Here is a 23,059-nt window from a genome sequence, read left to right as displayed (position 1 = left end):
TAGTACCATTATATAAGGCACTGGTGAGACCTCACCTGGAATACTGTGTGCAGTTCTGGTCTCCCATGTTTAAGAAGGATGAATTCAAACTGGAACAGGTACAGAGAAGGGCTACTAGGATGATCCGAGGAATGGAAAACTTGTCTTATGAAAGGAGACTCAGGGAGCTTGGCTTGTTTAGCCTAACTAAAAGAAGGTTGAGGGGAGATATGATTGCTCTCTATAAATATATCAGAGGGATAAATACCAGAGAGGGAGAGGAATTATTTAAACTCAGTACCAATGTGGACACAAGAACAAATGGATATAAACTGGCCACTAGGAAATTTAGATTAGAAATTAGACGAAGGTTTCTAACCATCAGAGGAGTGAAGTTTTGGAATAGCCTTCCGAGGGAAGTAGTGGGGGCAAAAGATCTATCTTGCTTTAAGATTAAACTCGATAAGTTTATGGAGGAGATGGTATGATGGGATAACATGGTTTTGGTAATTAAATATTCATGGTAAATAGGCCCAATGGCCTGTGATGGGTTTTTAGATGGGGTAAGATCCAAGTTACCCGGGAAAGAATTTTCTGTAGTATCTGGCTGATGAATCTTGCCCATATGCTCAGGGTTTAGCTGATCGCCATATTTGGGGTCGGGAAGGAATTTTCCTCCAGGGCAGATTGGAAGGCCCTGGAGGTTTTTCGCCTTCCTCTGTAGCATGGGGCACGGGTCACTTGCTGGAGGATTCTCTGCTCCTTGAGGTCTTCAAACTACAATTTGAGGACTTCAATAGCACAGATATAGATGTGAGGTCTTTTTTAGGAGTGGTGGGTGAAATTCTGTGGCCTGCATTGTGCAGGAGGTCAGACTAGATGATCATAATGGTCCCTTCTGGCCTAAATATCTATGAATCTATGAATCATGCAGACTGCCAGTACAAGTCCTGCCACAAATGGGCCATGTTGCTTTGTTAGTAAAACACCCCTCTTTTAAAACAAAACACACAAGGTGACAAAGGAGTGAGGGGTAAATAGCTTCACAGATCCCATTATGAACAGGAAAGTCATAACATTATCAGTCCAGTATAATTCTGGCTGTCAACTGGAAATGGACTGTGTAAGAAATGTTAATGTGCACACACTGCAAAAGTGTTTAACATGCAGCCATCATCAGGATTGGCACAATGTCGTGCAGAGTCCCTGAATACATCTTATCCTGAATTTTACAGTTCAGTTGTACCAAAGATGTGTAGATTTGAGAGTAGTTCATTTACTTGCTCTCCTTATGAAATTGAAATTGAAATTAAGCAAAGTAGCTGTGTAAAATGATGGTTAGGTATAATATGCTGTCTTTTTTATGTTGCTGCTAGATCTAGTCATTTAAGGAAAATATATCTTAAGCCTTTTCATTGTCTAACCTCTGTGAATCAAAGCTAGTCCTCATATTGAATAACAACAACTCAATCAAAACAGACTTTTGAAACTCTATTGCATGACACCTGATATGCACTAAGCTGGCTTGTAAATCCTAAGGCTTCAGTCATGAATTCATTTACAATGAAATAATGGCAGTCAAGTAATATTTTCCTGGTCAATTTGCTTTTGACACATTTGCTTTGTTACCATGGTTCCACTGGTAGTCTTATATATTGCACAAGTCATGACATCCGGTACTTTGGAGAGATTGTCTATATTTAAGTTGGCCAGATACTGTATCCATACTACTGTGTGTGTACATTGATTCTGTTTCCTAGTTGTGTAAGAGGGGCCATTATATTCTTCTTGGTTACCTAGTGAAATCAGCACAGCTTTTTGAAAAAGTTGCATGCTGTTATTATACAAAGTTGTGGATCATTCTGCTATTAGTCATACCCGTATTTTTCTTGGTCATGGCCTTGAGTTAAAAACTCTTCTGGTAAAAATGTTTAAAAGGCTATATAATAGTTCAAGAGACAGATATAGCTTTCACACTTATTTTCAGCATGGTATCAATCTTTGCTGGTTTCCAGTTTCACTTCATATGTATTCATATTCAGCTACGTTTTTGTCGGGCAAGTACTGCAAATCATACAGCAAAGAAAACCAACCTTGAGAAAGACTGAAACCACTTACACTGCCTTAGTTCTGTTTACCCTGGTTTTGTTTTCCATTCCTTGCCGTCTTTACCATGCTAGGAGAAATGTGAAATTAGCTTCTATACTCTCTGGTTTAACTAACTAACTAACGACAGCTGTTCCATATAAATTAATCAGAACAGACCAATAAGCAGTTTCAACGGTTGTTTGTATCCTGATTTTTTCCTCTTTAATTTCCCTATAGCAGATATGTTTTTAGAGACTTTGTTTGCTTACTTCACCAAGGTGAGATAACACTGAATGCATTTGTGTACTGCTTATTTTGAAAACTTCAAAAGTGTTGGAAGCTAATGTGTCATTTAATTCTGTCGATTTTGCTTATCTTAGCTTTATTCACGCTAAATATTTTACAGCTACTGTGACAGACTCATACCAGAAGGATATAAATGTGGGCGAGCACTAGCTCGTCCACTGCTGAAAGCCCCTCCCCCAGCCTAGGGAGGGGCTACTAAACCCGGAACCCAACTGAGTTCGGGGGACAACAAATGTGATAACGGGAACAGGCGTGAAGGTCAAAGGGCCAAAACCAGGGAACCAGAAGGGGACACTGAGCAGAGAGCCCTGGACAGCGCCCACTGCTCCTCGAGGGCATCGAGAGAGCCAGTGGACACTGCCCAGGAGGAACTCTGCCCTGCTGCGTGAACAGATAAAAGAACGAAAGACAGCCCCGCAGTTGCAGGGCCCCCCCTCTGCCAACCTCCTCTCCCTGGTGTTACAGACGGCCACTTTGGCCATGGCTAGGAGGAGGTTGACAAGGCAGAACTGCAACTTTGTGGGGCCTTGAATCTGGTGTGCATAAATAACCAAGTGCGGGGAAAAGTACAGCCAGAACCTTAATAAGGGATTCTGGAGGAGCCGGAAGACAGGCTGCAGCCTGATGCACTAAAGATACGCATGCGCCAGGGTCTCCCTCACACCACAGAAGGGACAGGCTTCAGGGACAGAGGTGAACCATGCCAATTACACACCCATGTTCACGGCTCCATGCAGGAGCCGCCAGCTAATATCTCTGGTGGGCTGCTGGATTAAGGTGGAATATAAACTGGCCCACCGGAGTTTCCCACCCTCCACTGCTGGTAAAAGGTCCTGCCACTTGGTATCAGGGCAGGACACAAGAGTGGGGTTATGGAGAGCGTGCAGCACAAGTGCGTATAGATGGTCCCTTGGCGCGGTGTGGAAACGAGCTGGCTGCATTGTGCGCAGCCAGTACGAGGAAGGGGAGGCTGGAAAGGTTCATGGGGCATGGGGCCAATGGAAAGATCTGGAGAGCCTGGAGTGAGGGGTGGGTGGGACGCACCCTCTCACAGGACCTGCTCAAGGAAGAACCAAGCCATGGGAGGCAGGGCTGCCTCCACTTCCTGGAGTATGCACGGGGGGGGGGGGTCCATAAGGGTGGAGAGCCCCATGTGCTGACCGAGCGCCTGGGGATCCACCCAACTCCCCAGGTTGTAGTCCAGGAGGTCTCCGATTTTAGTAACTCCTGCCAGGACCAATCTCCGGCACACCAAGGGGGACTCCGGCACCTGCACAAGAAGATGGGGATTGTGTAGCAGGGACTCCATGAGGAGATTTACCCCCTCAGTGGCCACAAAGGACCTGGGCTGCTTTCAGCGACTCCAGGCCTGGAGGAGGTCCTGGTAGAAGACCGGCAGCTCAGAGAGGTCTTGCAGAAGACTTCTCAGATGGAGAAAAAAGAGCTACTGGTCATATTGGAGCCCTCACAGGCGGCGGAGGAAAGCATGTGTCAATATGCTCCATGCCAAGCCACCTGCACTAGAAAGGAGCCTCTGCAGGGCCTGGAGGTGGAAGACATGGACCTGCGTGCACATACATATCAGGCCCTGTCCTCCCTCCTCCGGAGGAGATGAAGAACCCCTGCAGAGACCCAGTGCAGTCCCAGCCAAAAAACTCCTGAACCAGCCTCTGAAGATTGGCCAGGAACACTGGGGGTGGGCACAGGGTGTTGAGTCAGTGCCAGAGGGTGGACAGGACCAGTTGGTTAAGCACCAGCGCTCTTCTCCCAAGGGAGAGGCACCAGAGCCGTCTCATCCAGCCCCGCAACTGCCCAGTCACCCTGACCTCTAAACTGGGCCAGTTCTCTGGCAGAGATAGATGCATGGCAGAAAGATAAACGCCAAAGTAGAGCAGTGGACCCACGCTCCACCGGATGGCCTGAAGCGCAGGTGGAAGGGAGCTCGCCCACCACCCGACCCCGACCGCCAGGCCAAAGCTCTTGACCCTATTGACCAGAGTAGAGGAGGCCGCCGAATAAACAGCTTGACAGGCCTCCACCCGCACCAGATCATCCGGGTCCTGGACCACAAGGAGCATGTCATTGGCGTACGCTGCCAGGACCAGCCTCACCTCTGGCTCACACAGCACCAACTCTGTCAACCTCTTGCGAAGGAGACGAAGGAAGGGCTCAATGGCCAGAGTGTACAGCTGACCCAACAGCAGGCAGCCTCGATGCACGCCTCACCTGAAGCTGACAGGTGCAGTCAGGGTCCAGTTGAGCCTGACCAGACACTCCGCCGAGGCATACAGCACCTGGAGAAACCCCACAAACCGGGGCCCGAAGCCAAATGCCCACAGAGTGCCCAGGAGATACCCATGGTCCATCCGGTCTAACACCTTCTCCTGATCCAAGGACAGGAGGGCAAATGACAGACCATCCTTACACCCAAGCTCCAAGAGATCCCAAACAAGATAAAGATTATCGAAGATGTTACGGCCTGGGATGGTGTAGGTCTGGTCAGGGTGGACCACGTCCACCAGCACGGACCACAGCCACAGCAAGATGGCCTTCGCCGTGATCTTATAGTCCATGCTGAGGAGTGAGATGTGATGCCAATTCCAGAGATCATGGAGGTCCCCCTTCTTCTGCAGCAGGGCGAGCACCACTCGCCTGCATGACAGAGGGAGGACCCCGCTCTCCAAAGACTTGGCCCAGACGGTGGCAAGGTCCAGGCTGAGAACGTCCCAGAACACGTGGTAGAACTCCACGGTCAGCCCGTCCATGCCCAGAGATTTATTGGTTGGCATGAGACGGAGGGCTTCCGAGAACTCGGCCAGAGTGAGAGGCAGCTCCAGCTGGTCCCGGTCGCCCGTGCTGACCATCAGGAGTCCGTCCCAAAGCACTCTGCAGGCATGGGCATTGGTTGGATCCAGGGAGAAAAGGCCAGCATAGAAGGCCCTGGCCCTCTCGTGCATCTCCAGTGGATCCGGGAGGGGGGCGCCATCCTCCGCCAAAAGGCGGAGGAAGTGCTTTTTCACCCCACTCTTCTTCTCCAGGGCATAGAAGAAGTGGGATGTGCAATCCATCTCCCACAGGAGATGGATGCAGGATTGAACGAAGGCACCCCGGGCCCGAAGATTGTCGAGGGCCTGGAACTCCTCTCGCTTCTCCTGGTACGCTCCACAGAGGGGCGGATCCCCAGGGCTGGTGGCCAGATGCCTCTCCAGCTCCAATAACTCCTGCTCTAGCTGCTCTATCACCACATCCCTCCGCCAGCAGGCACCCTGGGTGTGGCTACAGCAGAAGAACCAGCCGCGCACCTTCCCCACATCCCACCACCACCACACTTAGGGAAAGGTACGCCTCTGATCCCGCCAGGCCAGCCAAAATTCCTGGAAGGATGCCACAAATCCCACATCCTCCAGTAGGTTGTTTATTGAAATGCCAATAGGCTGGCCCCAGCCTCTCTGAAGAAAGAGAGGCTGTCACAGGAACGGGGCCAGCCGGATGCTGGAGAAGTGGGCCTGCAAAAGATAACATCGAGAGAAGTAGATGCAATCCAACTGGGAGTGGCTCAGCCGTTGTTCCTCCATCCGGACAAAAGTGAATGTAGAGTCATCGTCTGGGTGGTGGTCGTGCCAGACATCCACCAGGGAGTGATGGGCCACAATCTCCCTGCGGATGTCTGCGGCAGCCATGCTCGGCTCGATCCCCGTGAGGTCTCACTCCTCGAGGGTGCAGTTGAAATCACCGCTCAGGACCAGGCACTCGCGAGGATCCAAAGAACCAAGGAAGGCGGATGCCTGCTGAAAGAAACATACTTGCTCTGGGCTAGATGCCGGGGCATAGACATTGACAAGATGCAATGTCAGCCCCTCCACCCAAAGCCGGAGGTGCAGCAGGCTACCTGGCATGAGCTCGGTAATCCCCAGCACCTTCGGCTGTAGGTGCATGGAGAACAGGGTCGCCACCCCAGCCTGACGGGCTGAAAGGTGACTAAAGTAGACCATGTCCCTCCACTCCAGCTGCCAGCTGGCTTCAGCAGCTGAGTACGTGTGGGTCTCCTGCAGGAAAATAACTGAGTACTCCCCCCCCCGAAGGAAGGAGAGCACCTGGCACCTGTGGAGACCCAGCCTACAGCCCCAGGCGTTTGAAGTGGCAAAGATGGATGGCAACATAAGGAGGGCTGGGGATGATCCTTGCGGACAGGAGTGCTAGCGGTCCCCATTGGGCCCTGCAGAAAAAAGTGACCAACCCCAAAAGCCATCAGGGTGTCACGGAAGCCGAGGGCCCACTGGTAAGCCGCAGCGTCCTGCTTCCCAGTCCCTTTGCCCTCCCCCATAATGGCCCTCAATGGTTTGAGAACAAGATAGAAATTGCCCCAGTGCTGAAGAACGAGATGCACTCTGTTCGTGGAGCCACGAGCGTCCTCCAGGAAACAGCGCATCTTGTTCCTCCATGAGGCAGGGACCGGGGTCACAGCGTCACCCCCTGCCAGCCCCGTGGCCTTTCGAGATGGACAATCAGGGTTCAGATCCCCGCCACAGAGCCCGTCCCTCTGGTGCCGCGCCACTCAACTCAGTACTTGGCCCTAGGGACAATGGCGGAGGGAGAACTGCAGCCCCGGATGGGCCAGGAGAGGGAAAAACAAAAAACGCCTCCCAGGGGCCCTCATAAAAAGAAAGTGAGGCAACCCCGGGGGCAGCAGCAACAAGAGGAGGGAGGGAATAAAGGGTAGGGACAGGCTCAGGGGCTGCAACGGGGTCAGGGACAGGACACAAATCTAGGACAGGAGTAGGGTCAGGGCAGGGAACATGGACAAAATCAGGGGCCCGAGTGGCAGAGCCACCGGGACACGGTGCCTCTCGACCTGGCACGGTGGGCAAAGGGACAGCAAGGGATTGGGGTGCCCCCACAGCGCCAGGATCAGATGCCCCACTAAACAAGGAACCCACAATTACAGCACAGGAAGGGGACAGGGGCTGCAGCCCCACCTCACAGGGGAGGGCACCCGTGGGCTCAGAGCCCGGCCGCTCGGCATCAGCCATCACCTCACTGGTCACGGCGGCGTCAGCCAGATTACCATCTGCGGCCAGGCAGATGGTCAGGTCCCGTGGCATTGTAGAGGCCAAAATGAGAGCAACCGCCTGAGGCGGGGGGAAAGGGGCAACAGATGGCAAGCACCCTGACTGAGGCCCTCTAACTGGGGGGCATCCACCCCCTCGGTGGTTGGGGTCAAGCCCAGGGCCTCGATCTCGTCAAAAATAGTCAAAGTCCCCACCTGCCTCTATGGTCCGACTCGACAGCAGCCAGGGCAGTAGCCACTTTGGCGCCTACAGGGGGCACAGATGGCAAAGCGGTACAGCAGGGACCCCCTCCAAGATCCCCTCAGGGAGGGATTCGATGGGAGAGGTGGCACTACTCGCCTCTGCAGCTGCAGTGACCTCGCCTGACTCAAAATGATGAACAGCAGCAGGGGAGCCAACGGAAAGCCCAGCACCAGCAACCCCCCCTCATAGTCTAACGGGGTCCCTTCCCCCTCACCAACGAGAGGTGGGTGCTGGGTCCACGTCCCCTGCTTATGGCACCTCCCTCACATGAGCTCCCAGCTCCCCAAAGAGCGGGGCTGGCCAGGCGGGTCAGAGCCTGGGAGCGAGGGCAATGACGGGAGGGTAATGGAAGACGAGGGCAGGACAACAGGGAAAGGGACAGACTCCCCTTGAGGCAAGCCCCACTCAATTTCAGCAACTGCCCTGCCACCCTCTCCTCCACAGGCCCCCGTCTACTACCCACCACAGCAGCAGGGCCCGCACGCTCATCTGGGCACGCTGCGGGGGGGCCTCCCCCAAGACGAGTTGACAGTGGTCACGGATGGAGGAGGGGCAACGCCAGGGACTGGGCGATCAGGGCTGCCGGTGATGGTGGAGCCGATGCCCTTCTGGGTATCAGGAGTCCTTAGTCCCAGGGTGGAGAGGACCAGCAAAAAGGCGGCATTGGGGAGGAAGGGAGGAACAGAGGAGACCACCACCCATACACTGAGGTCCTCCAAAGGCTCAAGGGGGACACGAACGCCCCCCCACCGCCAAGCCCCTCTCCACCACCTCCTGGGCAGCGGCCTCCGACGCCAGGAAGAACATCACCTTCCCAAACAGCTTAGAGGCTGCCACCATGGCTGTGGGCCCCACCACCTGCGCCAACGCCTGCACATAGGTTTCTACGTGGGGCAAGGCCCACACCAGGAGGCAACGTACCCCATGCTCCCTGGTGAGGGTGGGAAAGGGGCCCCGGCCGCCAGGAATGGTATTCTGGGAGGCGGCTGGAGCAGACGGCGAGGCGTCGAGCATTGTGGTCGCAGCCACCTGGGCGTACGCCCTGGGGCCCGAGGGAGTGGCACCCCCAGGGATAGTGGAGGGAGCAACAGGTAAGGGAAAAGGGGGAGCTGTGGCATTGATGGGGCCGCAGCGGGAGAGGGATCCACCGCCACAGGAGGTTTCGCCTTCGGGCGGGGCCCTTGCCCTTTTTCGTCCCCCGGCTCTCCCACCGGCCAAGGGAGAGGTTTTGGAAGTGGAGGTGGCAGAGGTCGTGGCAGCAGCAACAGAGTCTTGGGAGTCCCAATCCGTGCCCGCCGTCGCAGGTGCCTCAGTGGCAGTGCTGACAGGTAACACAGCAGTGGCAGTCAAGGCAGCCATCGCTGGGAAGGGCGTGGGGAGGAAGATTGAAGGGGAGCTGCACGGGTGGCCAGCAAAGTCCCGCCCCCCGAACCACCCACCACAGAAAGGGAGGGAGTGGGACAGCCACTGGGGCAGGTAAAGGGGGAATGGAGGGTAGGAAAGGGCAAGGGTGAGGCTAGAACGGCTACCACACCCCACCCGCTAGGCTGAGAGCGGGGGAGCCAACAGAAAAGGACAGAGGGAAACAAAGAACACAACTCCCAGCACAAGATGAAAAAAACCCCGGCTGCACTAAGGAAAGGAAGGGAAGGGAAAACTAAGACATTGTGGGGGAGTGTGCAACAGTAAAGGGATTAACGGGGGGGGAGGGGGGAAAGAGGAGGGAATCTGAAGCGCCAACTGCAGAATGTGGGCATGCAGGCAATGAGGGCAGACCGGGGGCGGGGGGGGGGGGAAAGGGGGCGAGAAGCAAAGGGTTGGAATGAAGGGGACAGTCACATCAGGTATGCCTCAGGCATGGAGCAAAAAACCAGGGTGGGCTCAAAAGCCACCAAACCAAAAGGGGAGAAGCGGGGCCAGCAACCACACCTATACCGCAGGACAAGGGCAGGGCAAACAAAACCAACTAAGGACCAAAAAAACAGAGCAGGGCAAAACAGAGCAAACAGGGCGGCTAGAAGGGGGCGGGCAGGGCAGGCAGCAAAGGGGAAGGGGACAACCAGCTGCAAGAACAGGGCAGTGCACAAGGCAGATGGGAAGGGAGCCCATTGGCCAAATACAGCAGGGGAGGGAGGACAAAGCCAAGGAAAGGGAAAGGAAACACGCACCCAGGGGTGCCCGAAAAACAAGTGCCTGCTAGCTGCCGCTACCGTCTCAGGATAGATAGAAAGGCAGAGCAAACTGCTGGGCTGGGAAGTGGAGAATAGAGCTAGAAGGTAGTTGGAAAGGGGCAGCCTAGGGGGAAGGGCTCCATGCCACTCCCCCAGGTCCCTACAGCAAAGGCACCTACCACCACAGAAGCAAAGATGTTACAAACCCCTTCCACAGAACAAGGCCTCCTCCATTCCCTCCTCAGCTCCAGCAGCAACGACAAGCTCTCTAGCAGCAGCAGCAGCAAGGGCAGCAGCAACCCAGCCAGACGAGGCCCCGAAACGATAGAAAAAGTGGGGCCTTGCACTACCCTCTGAGGGTTACACCAGCAGGGTCCTCCCCACAGCATCAGCCAGGGGGCAACCAGCCAGCAAGACAACCTCAAAAGAGTAGAAGACAGGTATATCAATCTCAGAATGAGCAGGTCCCTATTCCCTGGATAGCCAAACCAAGACTACTCCAGATATCAAGGTATCTGACACCAATTAACCAGTTAAAACCATTAGGCTAATGGACACAGCTGGAACCAATCAAGGTCTCACTCATACTGCTTAAAAGCTCTCCTCCCCGGGGTGGGGAAACTGAGGTGAAAGGAGCTGGAGGAGAGGAAGTATTGCTGAATCCTGAAGTAAGAATAAAGCTTGGAAAAGGGGACCACAGGGGAAGTGGCCCAGGGAATCAAAGCAGCCTCAGTGATGAAGGGAAAGCCACCAATAGCTGCTACCATTAGGGTCCCTGGGCTGGAACCCAGAGTAGAGGGTAGGCCTGGGTTCTCTCCCCTCCCCCCACTATAGAGATCCACTGGAGAAGGGAAGCAGGACTTGGTCCAGGCAGGAGGCTGAACTGGGCCTACTGAGCTCTACGGAACAACAGAGACTGTGGGGTTATTCTCTCCCCCCCCCCCCCCGAACATCTCCCATACTGGCTGGTGAGGAAAGTAACTCAATAGGCTGTGACTCTTGCCACTACACTGAGAAAGGGAGGTCACATTGGGGCTTTAATGAGTTCCTGAGGCCACTGAATCTGCCCAGAAGTGTGGGACCCACCAATACAGGCTCAGAACTTTGTCACACTATCTACATAATAGCAATTTCACTATATGACTTCATTCTCTTTAAACTCATGTTTTAAAGATGAGGCATGCAAACACTGGTTTAAATTCAAGAATGCTGAACATGCAGATGTCAATAACTTTTCTTCTCTGTGTGTTTTCTCTTTCTCCCTGGTGTACTTTGCATTCGTAATAAAAATATTTCCAAACAAAGTTGACAAATAGTAAAGTGAGCTACTAAAATCCCCAAAGGAACATAAATTTGCTGTGATGAAACTGATGCAAATCTAAGCAATAGTTCAGTTTTCCCTTGGTGATTCCTACCAGGGTTCATATGTTAAGTTTTGTACCATATCATGTGTTCATGCCAGGGATCTTGTTTACAGTACCGGTGCCTTTTCTTCAGATTATAAGCTACTAAAGGTAGGGGCTGACTTAAACTTTATCTTGTACAGCACTGAGTTCGCTGTTGCTGCATGTAAGCCAGGGACAGATATGCCAGCTGGGGATGGTAAAATGAAGGCCCAAAATACAGTTCAGAAGTGCCTTTCCTCAGGTTTGTCTTTAACACAAAGAAGATTCAAAAACTAGAACACAGACCAGAACACTTGGGCTCAGATCTGTAATGGTATTTAGGCACTTAACTTCCGTTGATTTCACTGGGAGTCAGATGCCTAAATACCTGTGAGGATATGGGCTTTGGTAACAAATAGCAGAGGCCTTTCCAGCTGTCAGCATGCTGGGAGGGGAGAGGACACAGCCTTCACCCTAAGTAGCCTCCACTGCAGCAGTTTCCCCTTTGCTTTTTACAGCAGCAGTATCCAGATCCCCCATGTGACAGGAAGAGGACCTGGACTCTCCCTCTAAACCCTTACATGCTGGGAGCTAAGAAGCACCGTTATAGCTTGACACAGTGAATATTGAATAAGGGTATGTCTACCCTACGAAATTAGGTCGAATTTATAGAAGTCGGTTTTGTAGAAAGCGGTTTGATACAGTTGATTGTGTGTGTCCCCACACAAGTGGTCTAAGTGCATGTACTCAGCCGAGTGTGTCCACAGTACCGAGGCAATCGTCAGCTTCTGAAGCGTTGCAATGTGGATGGCTATCCCACAGTTCCCGCAGTCTCCGCCGCCCATTTGAATTCTGGGTAGAAATCCCAGTGCCTGATGGGGCTAAAACATTGACACCGGTGGTTCTGGGTACATATCATCAGGCCCCCGTTCCCTCCCTCCCTCTGTGAAAGCAAGGGCAGACAATCGTTTTGCGCCTTTTTTCTTGAGTTACCTGTGCTGACGCCATGCCACGGCAAGCATGGAGCCCGCTCAGCTAACTGTCTCCGTATGTCTCCTGGGTCCTGTGAGACATGGTACTGCATTGCTACACAGCAGCAATTAATTGCCTTTTGTGCAGTATGACTGGTAGCCATCATCGACGTAGTCCTGGGTGCTCTTTTAATCGGGCGCCTGGGCAAACATGGGAGTGACTCAGCCAGGTCATTTCCCTTGTTTCGTCTTGTGGCGATTCAGTCCTACTGGCACTGCGCTGTCTTTTAACCTCCAGTCAGCAGAAGATGATGGCTAGTCGTCATACTGCACCGTCTTCTGCCGAGCACCCAGGAGATGATGATGGCTAGCGGTTGTACTACACAGTCTGCTGACAGCAAGATGTATAAAGATAGATGAAGTGGCTCAAAACAAGAAATAGACCAGATTTGTTTTGTATTCATTTTCTCCTCCCTCCCTCCTTCCCTCTGTGAAATCAACGGCCTGCTAAACCCAGTTTTGAGTTCTATCCTTGAGGTTTTGAGTTCTATCCTTGAGGGGGCCATTCAGTTTCTCGCAAAGCCACCCCCCTTGTTGCTTTTAATTCCCTGTAAGCCAACCCTGTAAGCCATGTTGTCAGTCGCCCCTCCCTCCATCAGGGCAACGGCAGACAATCATTCCGCGCCTTTTTTCTGTGCAGACGCCATACCACGGCAAGCATGGCGCCCGCTCAGATCACTTTGGCAATTAGGAGCACATTAAACACCACACACATTATCCAGCGGCATATGCAGCACCAGAACCTGGCAAAGCGATACCGGGCAAATAGGCGACGTCAGCGCGGTGATGTGAGTGATGAGGACCTGGACACAGACTTCTCTCAAAGCAGGGGCCCTGGCAATGTGGGCATCATGGTGCTAATGGGGCAGGTTCATGCCATGGAACACCGATTCTGGGTTCGGGAAACAAGCACAGACTGGTGGGACCGCATAATGTTGCAGGTCTGGGACGATTCCCAGTGGTTGCGAAAATTTCGCATGCGTAAGGGCACTTGCATGGAACTTTGTGACTTGCTTTCCCCTGCCCTGAGGTGCAAGAATACCAAGATGAGAGCAGCCCTCACAGTTGAGAAGTGAGTGGCAATAGCCCTGTGGAAGCTTGCAATGCCAGACAGCTACCGGTCAGTCGGGAATCAATTTGGAGTGGGCAAATCTACTGTGGGGGCTGCTGTGATGCAAGTAGCCAACGCAATCAAAGATCTGCTGATATCAAGGGTAGTGACCCTGGGAAATGTGCAGGTCATAGTGGATGGCTTTGCTGCAATGGGATTCCCTAACTGTGGTGGGGCCATAGACAGAACCCATATCCCTATCTTGGCACCAGAGCACCAAGCCGCCGAGTACATAAACCGCAAGGGGTACTTTTCGATAGTGCGGCAAGCTCTGGTGGATCACAAGGGACGTTTCACCAACATCAATGTGGGATGGCCGGGAAAGGTACATGACGCTCGCATCTTCAGGAACTCTGGTCTGTTTCAAAAGCTGCAAGAAGGGACTTTCTTCCCAGACCAGAAAATAACCGTTGGGGACGTTGAAATGCCTATATGTATCCTTAGGGACCCAGCCTACCCCTTAATGCCATTGCTCATGAAGCCATACACAGGCAGGCTGGACAGTAGTCAGGAGCTATTCAACTACAGGCTGAGCAAGGGCAGAATGGTGGTAGAATGTGCATTTGGACGTTTATTAAAAGTGCTCTGGCACAGTTTACTGACTCGTTTAGACCTCAGCGAAACCAATATTCCCACTGTTATTACTGCTTGCTGTGCGCTCTACAATATCTGTGAGAGTAAGGGGGAGATGTTTATGGCGGGGTGGGAGGTTGAGGCAAATCGCCTGGCTGCTGGTTTTGCACAGCCAGACACCAGGGCGGTTAGAAGAGCACAGGAGGGCTGTGAGGTTAGAAGAGCACAGGAGGGCACATCAGAGAAGCTTTGAAAACCAGTTTCATGACTGGCCAGGCTACGGTGTGAAAGTTCTGTTTGTTTCTCCATGATGAAACCCCCCGCCCCTTGGTTCACTCTACCTCTCTGTGGCTGCCATCCTGTCCAACAAATGCACAGTAACATCCACATTTATTCACTAGCAGGCAAAGTATTAAAACTACAACTTCTCTCAGCTCGGTAAACAAGGCTGTCGTCATAACCAGGGAAAATATACAGTGATAAAGTAGAGACAAAGATTTAGAGCCCAATCCTGTCATCCTTGACTTTCACTTTGAGTAGATGACAGGTTTGGGTGAAGAGCATATCACCTCTAAAAACAAATTTAGAAAAGTTTATCAAAAATGTCTCCTACAAAGAGCAAGAATTCTTTCATTGAACTCACATTGAGTGAGTATTGTCACTAAATGCGCCGTAAACATGACTGCTCTTTTGTTTGCTTCATTTGCATTAACCACAAGGAAGGTTGTAGATAGTGAAGATAAAAAGGAAATATTTCTTCACACAATGCACAGTCAAACTGTGGAATGCCTTGCCAGAGGATGTTGCAAAACCCAAGACCATAAGAGGGTTCAAAAAAGAACTTGATAAATTCATGGAGGATAAGTCTATCAATGGCTATTAGCCAGGATGGGCAGGAATGATGTCCCTAGCCTCTGTTTGCCAGAAGCTTGGAATCAGCAACAGGGGATGGATCACCTGATGATTACCTGTTCTGTTCATTCCCTCTGGGGTAATTGGCACTGGCCACTGTCGGAAGACAGGATACTGGGTTAGGTGGACATTTGGTCTGACCCAGTAGGGCCGTTCTTATGAGTTTGGATTCACCAAGTGCAAGTTGTTTTGTGATGATGCAAGTGTCTGGGGTCTCCTGAACAACTGGTGTCCTCCCAGTACTACTCTCTCCATTAGCATTGTTCATGTATGAACACTTACTCTGGGGCACATTCTTCTGTCCAGTTTTCTCTGATGTTGGATGTGGTTGTAACATTCCCATTTCTTCATAATACTTTCCTCTTCCTAATAACATCCCTTTTAATCTTTCCTGGGTTTAAGCTAGCTTTCTTTCCAGTTTTCATCAGACAATTGAGCAGTAGCCTTTTCTTTGTTGGAAGAGAAAGAGATTTAGAGCTGGAATCATTGTCCTGCTAATGACACCATAGCCTCAATAATCTTACATGAATAGGATGTGTGCTTGAACTGAACTCCATGGGGCTCTGTACGTGAGCGTCTTCACATGAGGAAGAACTTTCCCTAGTACTTTCAGGGACCCACTTGAAGTTACAGGGACAAACTGTAAAGAAGAGAGGTGTGGTGCATTTTCTGTAGAGCCACTGAGGCTGTCAAAAAGTCTGTTGATTTTTCTCTGCAGAGAAGGATGAGAGGACATGCCAAGGGCACTGGTGAGGATATCACACACTACCCTCTGGTTTTAGAATGCATGCTCCTTGAGTCATGGACCTATTATTTGTTTTGACACAGTACATGTAGTGGAGTGTCATGTACACTAATAATGCTATCCAAATATTAGATACCATCAGTCTAAGAAATACTGCAATGAATATCCTGTTTATGTCGCAATCTGATTTTGATCTTTTAAAGTTTAGCCTTAGTTACAAGCAATCAGTGCTCTGTAACTGTACATATGTTACTGAACTGTGGGAATTTATTGCACAAATGTTCTGAAAGTTCTACAGTATTTCCTGAGGGGCAATCAGACTTATTTTCTTGATCTCATACTGCCCTCCCCATCTCAATAAATAAATTTTGGGCCACTGTGGAGTATTATTGATTTAAGGCCAGTCAGTAATTCTTGGGAGGCTGCCATTAGCTGGGCAAAAAAAGTAATTATTCTTTGTTTACATGAAATTCAGACCTAATGAACTTCTTCACAAAAACATCCAGTTTAAAAATAAATAATTGTGAACCTGGGCCTGCAACCTTCATGTACAATATAATCTGAAATTAGTGGTACTTTTTTGGTGTGAGACAGGTCTATAGGTCTTATAGTCAAACTTATTTTTAAACATACCAAAAAAAAAGTTTACTGTTAGTTTTCAGTGACAGTTGATCTTTACCTAACCAAATTTGGCTATTCCTGATTCACTATACAGGGCCAAAAGTTTGAGTGGTGCCAACCTGACCTGTAAAACTATTGATTTATTTGCCTTAATTTTTATGCACACTGTCTATCATGACCAAATTTTTGCACATGCAAAAACATTCAAACTTTTGCTTGCAAACTGAATTTGTGTGAAAATAAAATTAAAGGAGTGCAACAAACCAATATGCATATGAAAATCAAGCTTGAAGATAAATAGCTGAGGGTTTTTTTCATGTGAAACATTTAGTCATGTAAATCAGCATATGTGGATATCTTGGAGTGAAAATGAGCCCGCATATTTTGAAACTGAGGGGTAAATTATTCACTGGTATAAATTAGCTCAACTATATTAACTTCAGTGATGCTGTGCCAGGCTACAGTAGCAGAGTATTTATCCCTGATTCAGAAAATACATCCAACACTGTTCTACAACACTGGAGTGCAAAATAAAAAGCTTTGGAAGTATTAAAATGTTTTTTGCTCTAATAGTGTAAATTGTAATAACTAAGACAAATATTTAATATGGGGGACTAGTTGGTCATTAGGGCTAGGATTATATTTGTCTGTGTGTTGCATTTATTTTTAACTGTTAACTTGATGAATGTTTCCTTGATCCTTAGAAAACTGAAATTAATCTGGCAATAAAACATACAATGGTTTAAACTTTCCTTCCATCTAAGGATCTCAAAGAACATTACAAATATTAATGAATTAATTCTCATAACACCTTCAGGAAGTAGGAAAGAGTCATTTTGCTTATTTTGATGGGGAAACTGAGGCACAGAGGTGGGTTGATTTACCCAAGGTCAGTGAATGAATGAGAGAAATGTCGTCATAACCCAGATCTCCTGACTCCTAGTCTTGCGATTCAGCCACAAGGCCATACATATCCTCCTGCTGTGAATATTTCATTAGTATTAGGAAATAGTAGTAGTTTTAAACATCTGTTTACTGAATTCAAAATCTTTTTAAAAGATGCTTTCAGCATTCTCCAGCCATTTAAAAATAAATATGATAAGTAAGCACACCAGAAAATTTCTGGCTACTTACGGCAGCGCACATAGTCAGATTTGAATAGGTCTCTGCAAAGAAGAATTATTTCATTAGTTTTCTAGTTGACTCAGAATAAGTTTTGCAATACTTTCCACTTCAGTGAAACTTCCCACACAGCAAGCTCGGACAATTTGCCCTGTACTCTTGAATAATTAACTACCTTTGCATGATATGCAAAATAAGCTGAGACAACTGTGCTCAGTTGCACTCTAGTAAACCAGAAGCTTTCATCCGGTCATGAGTGAAGGAGTGTCTACTAAGACAGTACTCATTCCACAAAATGGTAAGTTGTAATCTTTAGCGAGTTAGACTTTCATATTAAACTGTTACAGTGTTGTACTCTTTAAAGCTTATGACAAAATGTTAAAATTTTGTCCTTTCAATAACAAAATTTAAAGATGTGGCAAACCATATAAAAACAACTAAATGAAGAGTGCACCGCATTCTGCCTTTGTGTTACCTGTACCCTGAATATTGCTCTGAAGCTGATCAGTAAGTCTGTTTACAGGATGTACATGGAACAATGGGGCTTTCAATATTTTAACTTTTTTTTTTCATTCAAAATGTGAATGCTTATGTAGTATGCAGTGATCTGGTTGCTTAAACTTTTTTATTTTTAAACAAAAGGTTTGAGTTTGTTCCTAATTGTTTGAATTGTAATGGCTAGCTAAAAGCAGTATCCGGGGTTGCTTTAATCAAAGTCAATAACTTGCAGTGATTCTATCAATATTTTTTATAAGAATCTATTAGTACATGATATCTGTGTATACATTTTTGTTTCATATAACTACTTTCTCTCATAGCTTTAAAATAAGTTTTGTTTGTTTTTCTTGCTGCAACAGAGTATCTTGCTATCAGCTACCCATATAATTCAGTGACGGATTTTATATATTTTAGACAATATAAACAATAAATATACAAAACATTTAAAATAGGAATGTCAGAGAGAGAGCATGTAACTATCTTAAGGACCATGTGTATAGCAGATTTTGAGACAATGTAATTTCCCTTCTTAGGAAGTGTTAATTGAGACTTCATTGAACTTAAATTGTAATCTAATTTCTATTTTTCTTATATTTCATTTTCCCTCCATATGTTGTCAGTGATGTGCTGCCAATATTTTAATAATGGGCTCCTCCAAAAATTCCCTCCTTAGCCTGTAATAAGAGAATCTGTTAATGTTCTTCCCCATTGAAATAGAAAGAATTTCTCATAACTGTAACCTATGAAGAAGGCAAAACTGCTTGGCAAACAAACTTTCACTAGGTACACTCTAGTAGAAATGTTTATACTTGTTCCTGAAAAATATATGGAGTACATTGAAGATACAGCACAATAGTCAACTTGTGTCATTTGGGGAATATAGAAGCAGCCTTCCCCCAGATTTGTCCCACCCCCCCACCCCAAAAGTTGATACTGGGTGCAATCTACTGCATTTAAAGGCAAAGCAATGTTTTTGAGCCCAAGGGCTAATTTGCATTTTGTTGGGGAGAGGTGGGTGAACTGCTTCAGAGACTTAGTATCCCAGTCCTCTCTGGAATTTTAACAAGGGCTCTTTAGCCCATCGTGATATATTTTATTCTGAAATCTAAAAGGAGAATAATAAACAGTTTTAAATAACCAAATAGAAGGTGCAATAAACTGTGGATGTTATTCTCAATTAACCTGGGTAATTTGCCTTTTTAGAGTTATTTATATTATCAGGGAATTAAAATTGTAAACGTAATTATTTATAGATAGGCCTACACTAAAAAGGGATGCTGAACAATGTATTTTCTCAACTTTGCAAAGTGAATGAATAAGCAAAATTGTGTGCTTATATTCCCTTAATAAAGCATTTTCCTTAGCATGCAGCAATCGAATAGTTACATGTTGGCTAAAATACAGAAAACATACTACGCTGAAAGTTCTCCAGGACAGGAACTGTCTCGCAACTTCACCGCGCTTGCCAGAATGGGACTCTGGGCACTCTGTCATACAAATAATTAATTATAATAAAACGCCATACAGAGAGCTGAATAGATCTCTGGGGTTTACTTGTAAAATGTTTGCTACAAAAATTGTGAACCGATGAAAGTTTACAGATTACACCACTGAAATTTCACTAATTTTATTCTGAACTTGAATTTAGCTAATGTCTTTTCATTGACTTCAGTGGGATTTGGATCTGGCCCTGACTCTGCCAACATTTGTGAACTTTGGATTTAATCTGTTGAGCATTGGCTTGTATTGTGAAAAACAGACAAATAATGTTATGGTCTATGAAACTGCAAGTCCCAAGATCTCCATTTCTTCAATGTTGCCTCTGAATTCCTGAGACACGCACATGTAAACTGCAGTACACGCTGTAGCTACCTTATTTCTTCTATAAGACTGTTTCCATGTAATTCTGACAAACAAGATTATCATTAGTTTATTACTGTGAATATATAAATAGCAAATATTCCTATTGGTTAACAAACAAGTTTGTTGCTTTTTTTTTTTTAAACCACCATGACTAATAGAAACTTCTTCAGAGCAGAATTATACCAGTTGCTCAATCCTGTACTACTGCTTCATTCCTTACTTGGGCAAAGGTCCCATTGGAAACGATGGGATTTCTGTCTTAGTAAGCAGTGAGTAAAATGTGGGAGTAAAGCTCCACAGGCACAAAAGCAGATGATTTCCAAAAAATGCTGTTGTGAGACAGATTTTACTTATTTGTATTTTTTCTCTTCCCCCTCCGATCGCACTCCCTCCAGCCCAGTGCTGTGTAAGTATAACATAATGCTTTTAGTTTACACTGGTAGTGTAATGGACACTAAGAATCAGAATCACCTTTGTGCTCTGTCTTCTGGGAGACTCTCAGGAAAATAAATGTTGTCATACAAAATCCCAAAGTCCTTACTCAATTTCCTACTGAGGCAGAATTCTCTCTGGATTTCATCTGTATGTTTTTATCATTGTGTTTTTACATCTCTTTGATACCAAGACCTTAAACTTTTTTGTTTCAAGTGTTTATAAGACACATTTTTTGCAGAACTGGAAATATTCATTGTGATATCAAAAAATAAAATAGCACCGTAATTGTCATTGTATTCTTATTATTGATTTTACTTTTTTAACTTCCCAGGCTGTGAATAAGACAGGTGACTGCCTGGAGATGGATAACACCCTGCAAAAGTATTACCTTTCTACCATGTATACCATTGAGTTCATTTTTGGCATCATCGGAAACAGCATTGTTGTCTTTGGCTACATATTCTGCCTGAAAGTTTGGAAAAGTGGCAATATTTACTTATTTAACTTATCATTATCAGACTTTGTATTTCTATGCACACTTCCAATGTTGGTGACAAGCTACTCCAAAGGAAAATGGATATATGCTAACATTTTGTGCAAAAGCAACAGGTTCATGCTGCATGTAAACCTATACACAAGCATCCTTTTCCTTACTTTTATCAGCATTGATCGTTATATGCTCATTCAATATCCTTTCAGAGAACATTTTCTACAGAAGAGGAAGATAGCTGTTGTTTTCTCTGTTGCCATATGGATCCTTGTTATACTTGAACTGGTGCCAATAATCACCTTCATAGAATCTAGAAATACTCCCAGTGGTAACCAATGTACAGATTATGCAAGTTCTGAAAATCCAAAAGAAAACCTGATCTATAGCATGTGCCTGACTCTTCTGGGGTTTGTAATACCTCTGTGTGTTATGTGCTTCTTTTACATGAAGATGGTTATCTTTCTTAAGAAACGTAGAGAGCAGCTCACAGCTGCTCAGCCCCTTGAGAAACCTCTTTCTTTAGTCATCCTAGCACTGGTTTTCTTTTCACTATTCTATACTCCATATCACATAATGCGCAATGTAAGGATTGCCTCCCAAATGGAATCCTGGAAGTTATCCGTGTGTACGCAGAACATCATCAACACCATTTATATTATCACAAGGCCTATTGCATTTTTAAATAGTGTAATGAACCCTGTCTTTTATTTCCTAATGGGTGATCACTTCAGGGAGATGCTGATGACTAAAGTAAGACAACTCTTAAAAAGGTTTACACCCACAGCAAATGAAGCGATGACAAGGCACTCGGACACAGGAACACCCTGAGGAATAAAGGACCCTGGTTTATGGGACAGCTTTTACTGCTGTATATCGAGGCTTTATGTAGCGAGCTTCATTTAGGGTTGGTTAGTACATACAAAATGAAGCCATTACTAAGCAACTGCATAATAGACCTTATCTTACTATGTTTATTCAGGCAAAACTCTCACTGGCTTCAATAGCTGGTTATATTAATAAGGGTCACTGGACTGGACTGGACTAAGTATTGCTATATGATAGAAGAATATAATATTTATGCACTTGTCTGTTTTTAACTTAATGGAAATCTAATGTCTTGATGGTGTCTGTCAGAGGGCAGAGAAAATATATGCAGTGGTGTTGTAGCTGTGTCGGTCCCAGGACTTTAGTGACTAGCCTTTCAGCTGGCCTGGCAGACATATTCCACATACTGACCGAGGGCTGACCTTACGCACCTGTGACGTGTAGCAGAACTAGACCCCGCACTCAACATTCACCCCATGGCCCTCTCTTTGTTCTTGTTTCACACTGTTTCTGTGTGGCTACAGACCATTCACCTTTAACAGTAAGTGGCTGAGCCACTTTCAATTCTTGGTTGAACTGTGGAGGGAGTGGTGCATCCCAGGATGGGCTCAATAGTTTTATAATAAATTATCATATGTGTGGGTGTTTGGTATTTGTTGAATAACTGAAAAATGGTGAACTTTGCTTTTGGCGCCTAGGTATTATCGGGTACCTGACTTGGGCTAGAGAAGTCCAAATCTCAAGCCAGACTTCACTTTAATGCACTCCACAGGATGATGAAGTACTGTAAATAAAAAGATGGTTCCTATTGGGAACCAAACGGCCTGGTTTAGGATATGGCATCTCGCTGTTGATAGTTGTGGACCCATAAAGCACTGGGGCTCTAAGAGTTGTTATGCAAGACGAGTTAAATCCTTATTGTAGTATTCCTCGGGTGACGCTCCAGTAAGTAAGAACGTCAAGGTATGGCCCAAAGTTTGTTTTATTTTGTCATCTGATATAGTTTGTGTATTTTTAAAATTTGTTTCCTACCTGCCTGATAATAAAATATGCAGCATGTAAAGTTCAAAAACCTGTTTTGCTTTTAATATGTATGTTCCCACAGCTTCTTCTGCATTTCTCAGTACACAGTACAATCCTGTAAACTGAATAACTCAGCATGAAAATTGAAATGTTTTGAATATGAAGTACATTTGGACACTATTGTCTGAGATCTCTGCCTTTGTCTCCTATTTGACACATTTGAATATTTCAGACCAGACTTTCAATGGGTGTAAATGTTAATTTACACCAGCACAGGATCTTACCCTCAATGCCCTGTTAAGTATCAGAGCAGCAAATTGCCCAACCATCTACCCTGTACATTGAACTGAGCTATTTGGTTTGAAATTCAGCAGGACCATGAAACTATTTTCACCCATCCTCCATCAGCATCTCCCATAGAGTGTAATTTGGGGGAGAAAGGGTGGCTTTTGATCTCTGAGCAAAAACTCCATGCTTTATTCATTCACATGGTGTTCTTAAACAAGTTTCTTCTGCAGAAAAGTTACAAAGTAAATTTCATCTAACAATTTCAACTTACTTAGAAGCAT

General features: G+C 46.9%; 1 protein-coding gene across 1 annotated transcript; it reads left to right on the top strand.

The window, feature by feature from the left end:
* Window positions 1-17,568: 17,568 nt before the first annotated feature.
* On the top strand, window positions 17,569-22,539 carry SUCNR1 (succinate receptor 1). Its single transcript, XM_048863955.2, has 2 exons — window positions 17,569-17,654; window positions 20,484-22,539. Exons 1-2 carry the CDS (start codon window positions 17,652-17,654, stop codon window positions 21,468-21,470), a joined length of 990 nt encoding a protein of 329 aa, XP_048719912.1. The 5' UTR covers window positions 17,569-17,651; the 3' UTR covers window positions 21,471-22,539.
* The last annotated feature ends 520 nt before the right edge of the window (window positions 22,540-23,059 follow it).

The sequence above is a fragment of the Caretta caretta genome, chromosome 9 (assembly GCF_965140235.1).
Source record: "Caretta caretta isolate rCarCar2 chromosome 9, rCarCar1.hap1, whole genome shotgun sequence".
NCBI classification, from domain to species: Eukaryota; Metazoa; Chordata; order Testudines; family Cheloniidae; genus Caretta; species Caretta caretta.
The sequence above is the reverse complement of the archived record's forward strand: the minus strand, read 5'-3'. Positions and strand labels throughout refer to the sequence as shown.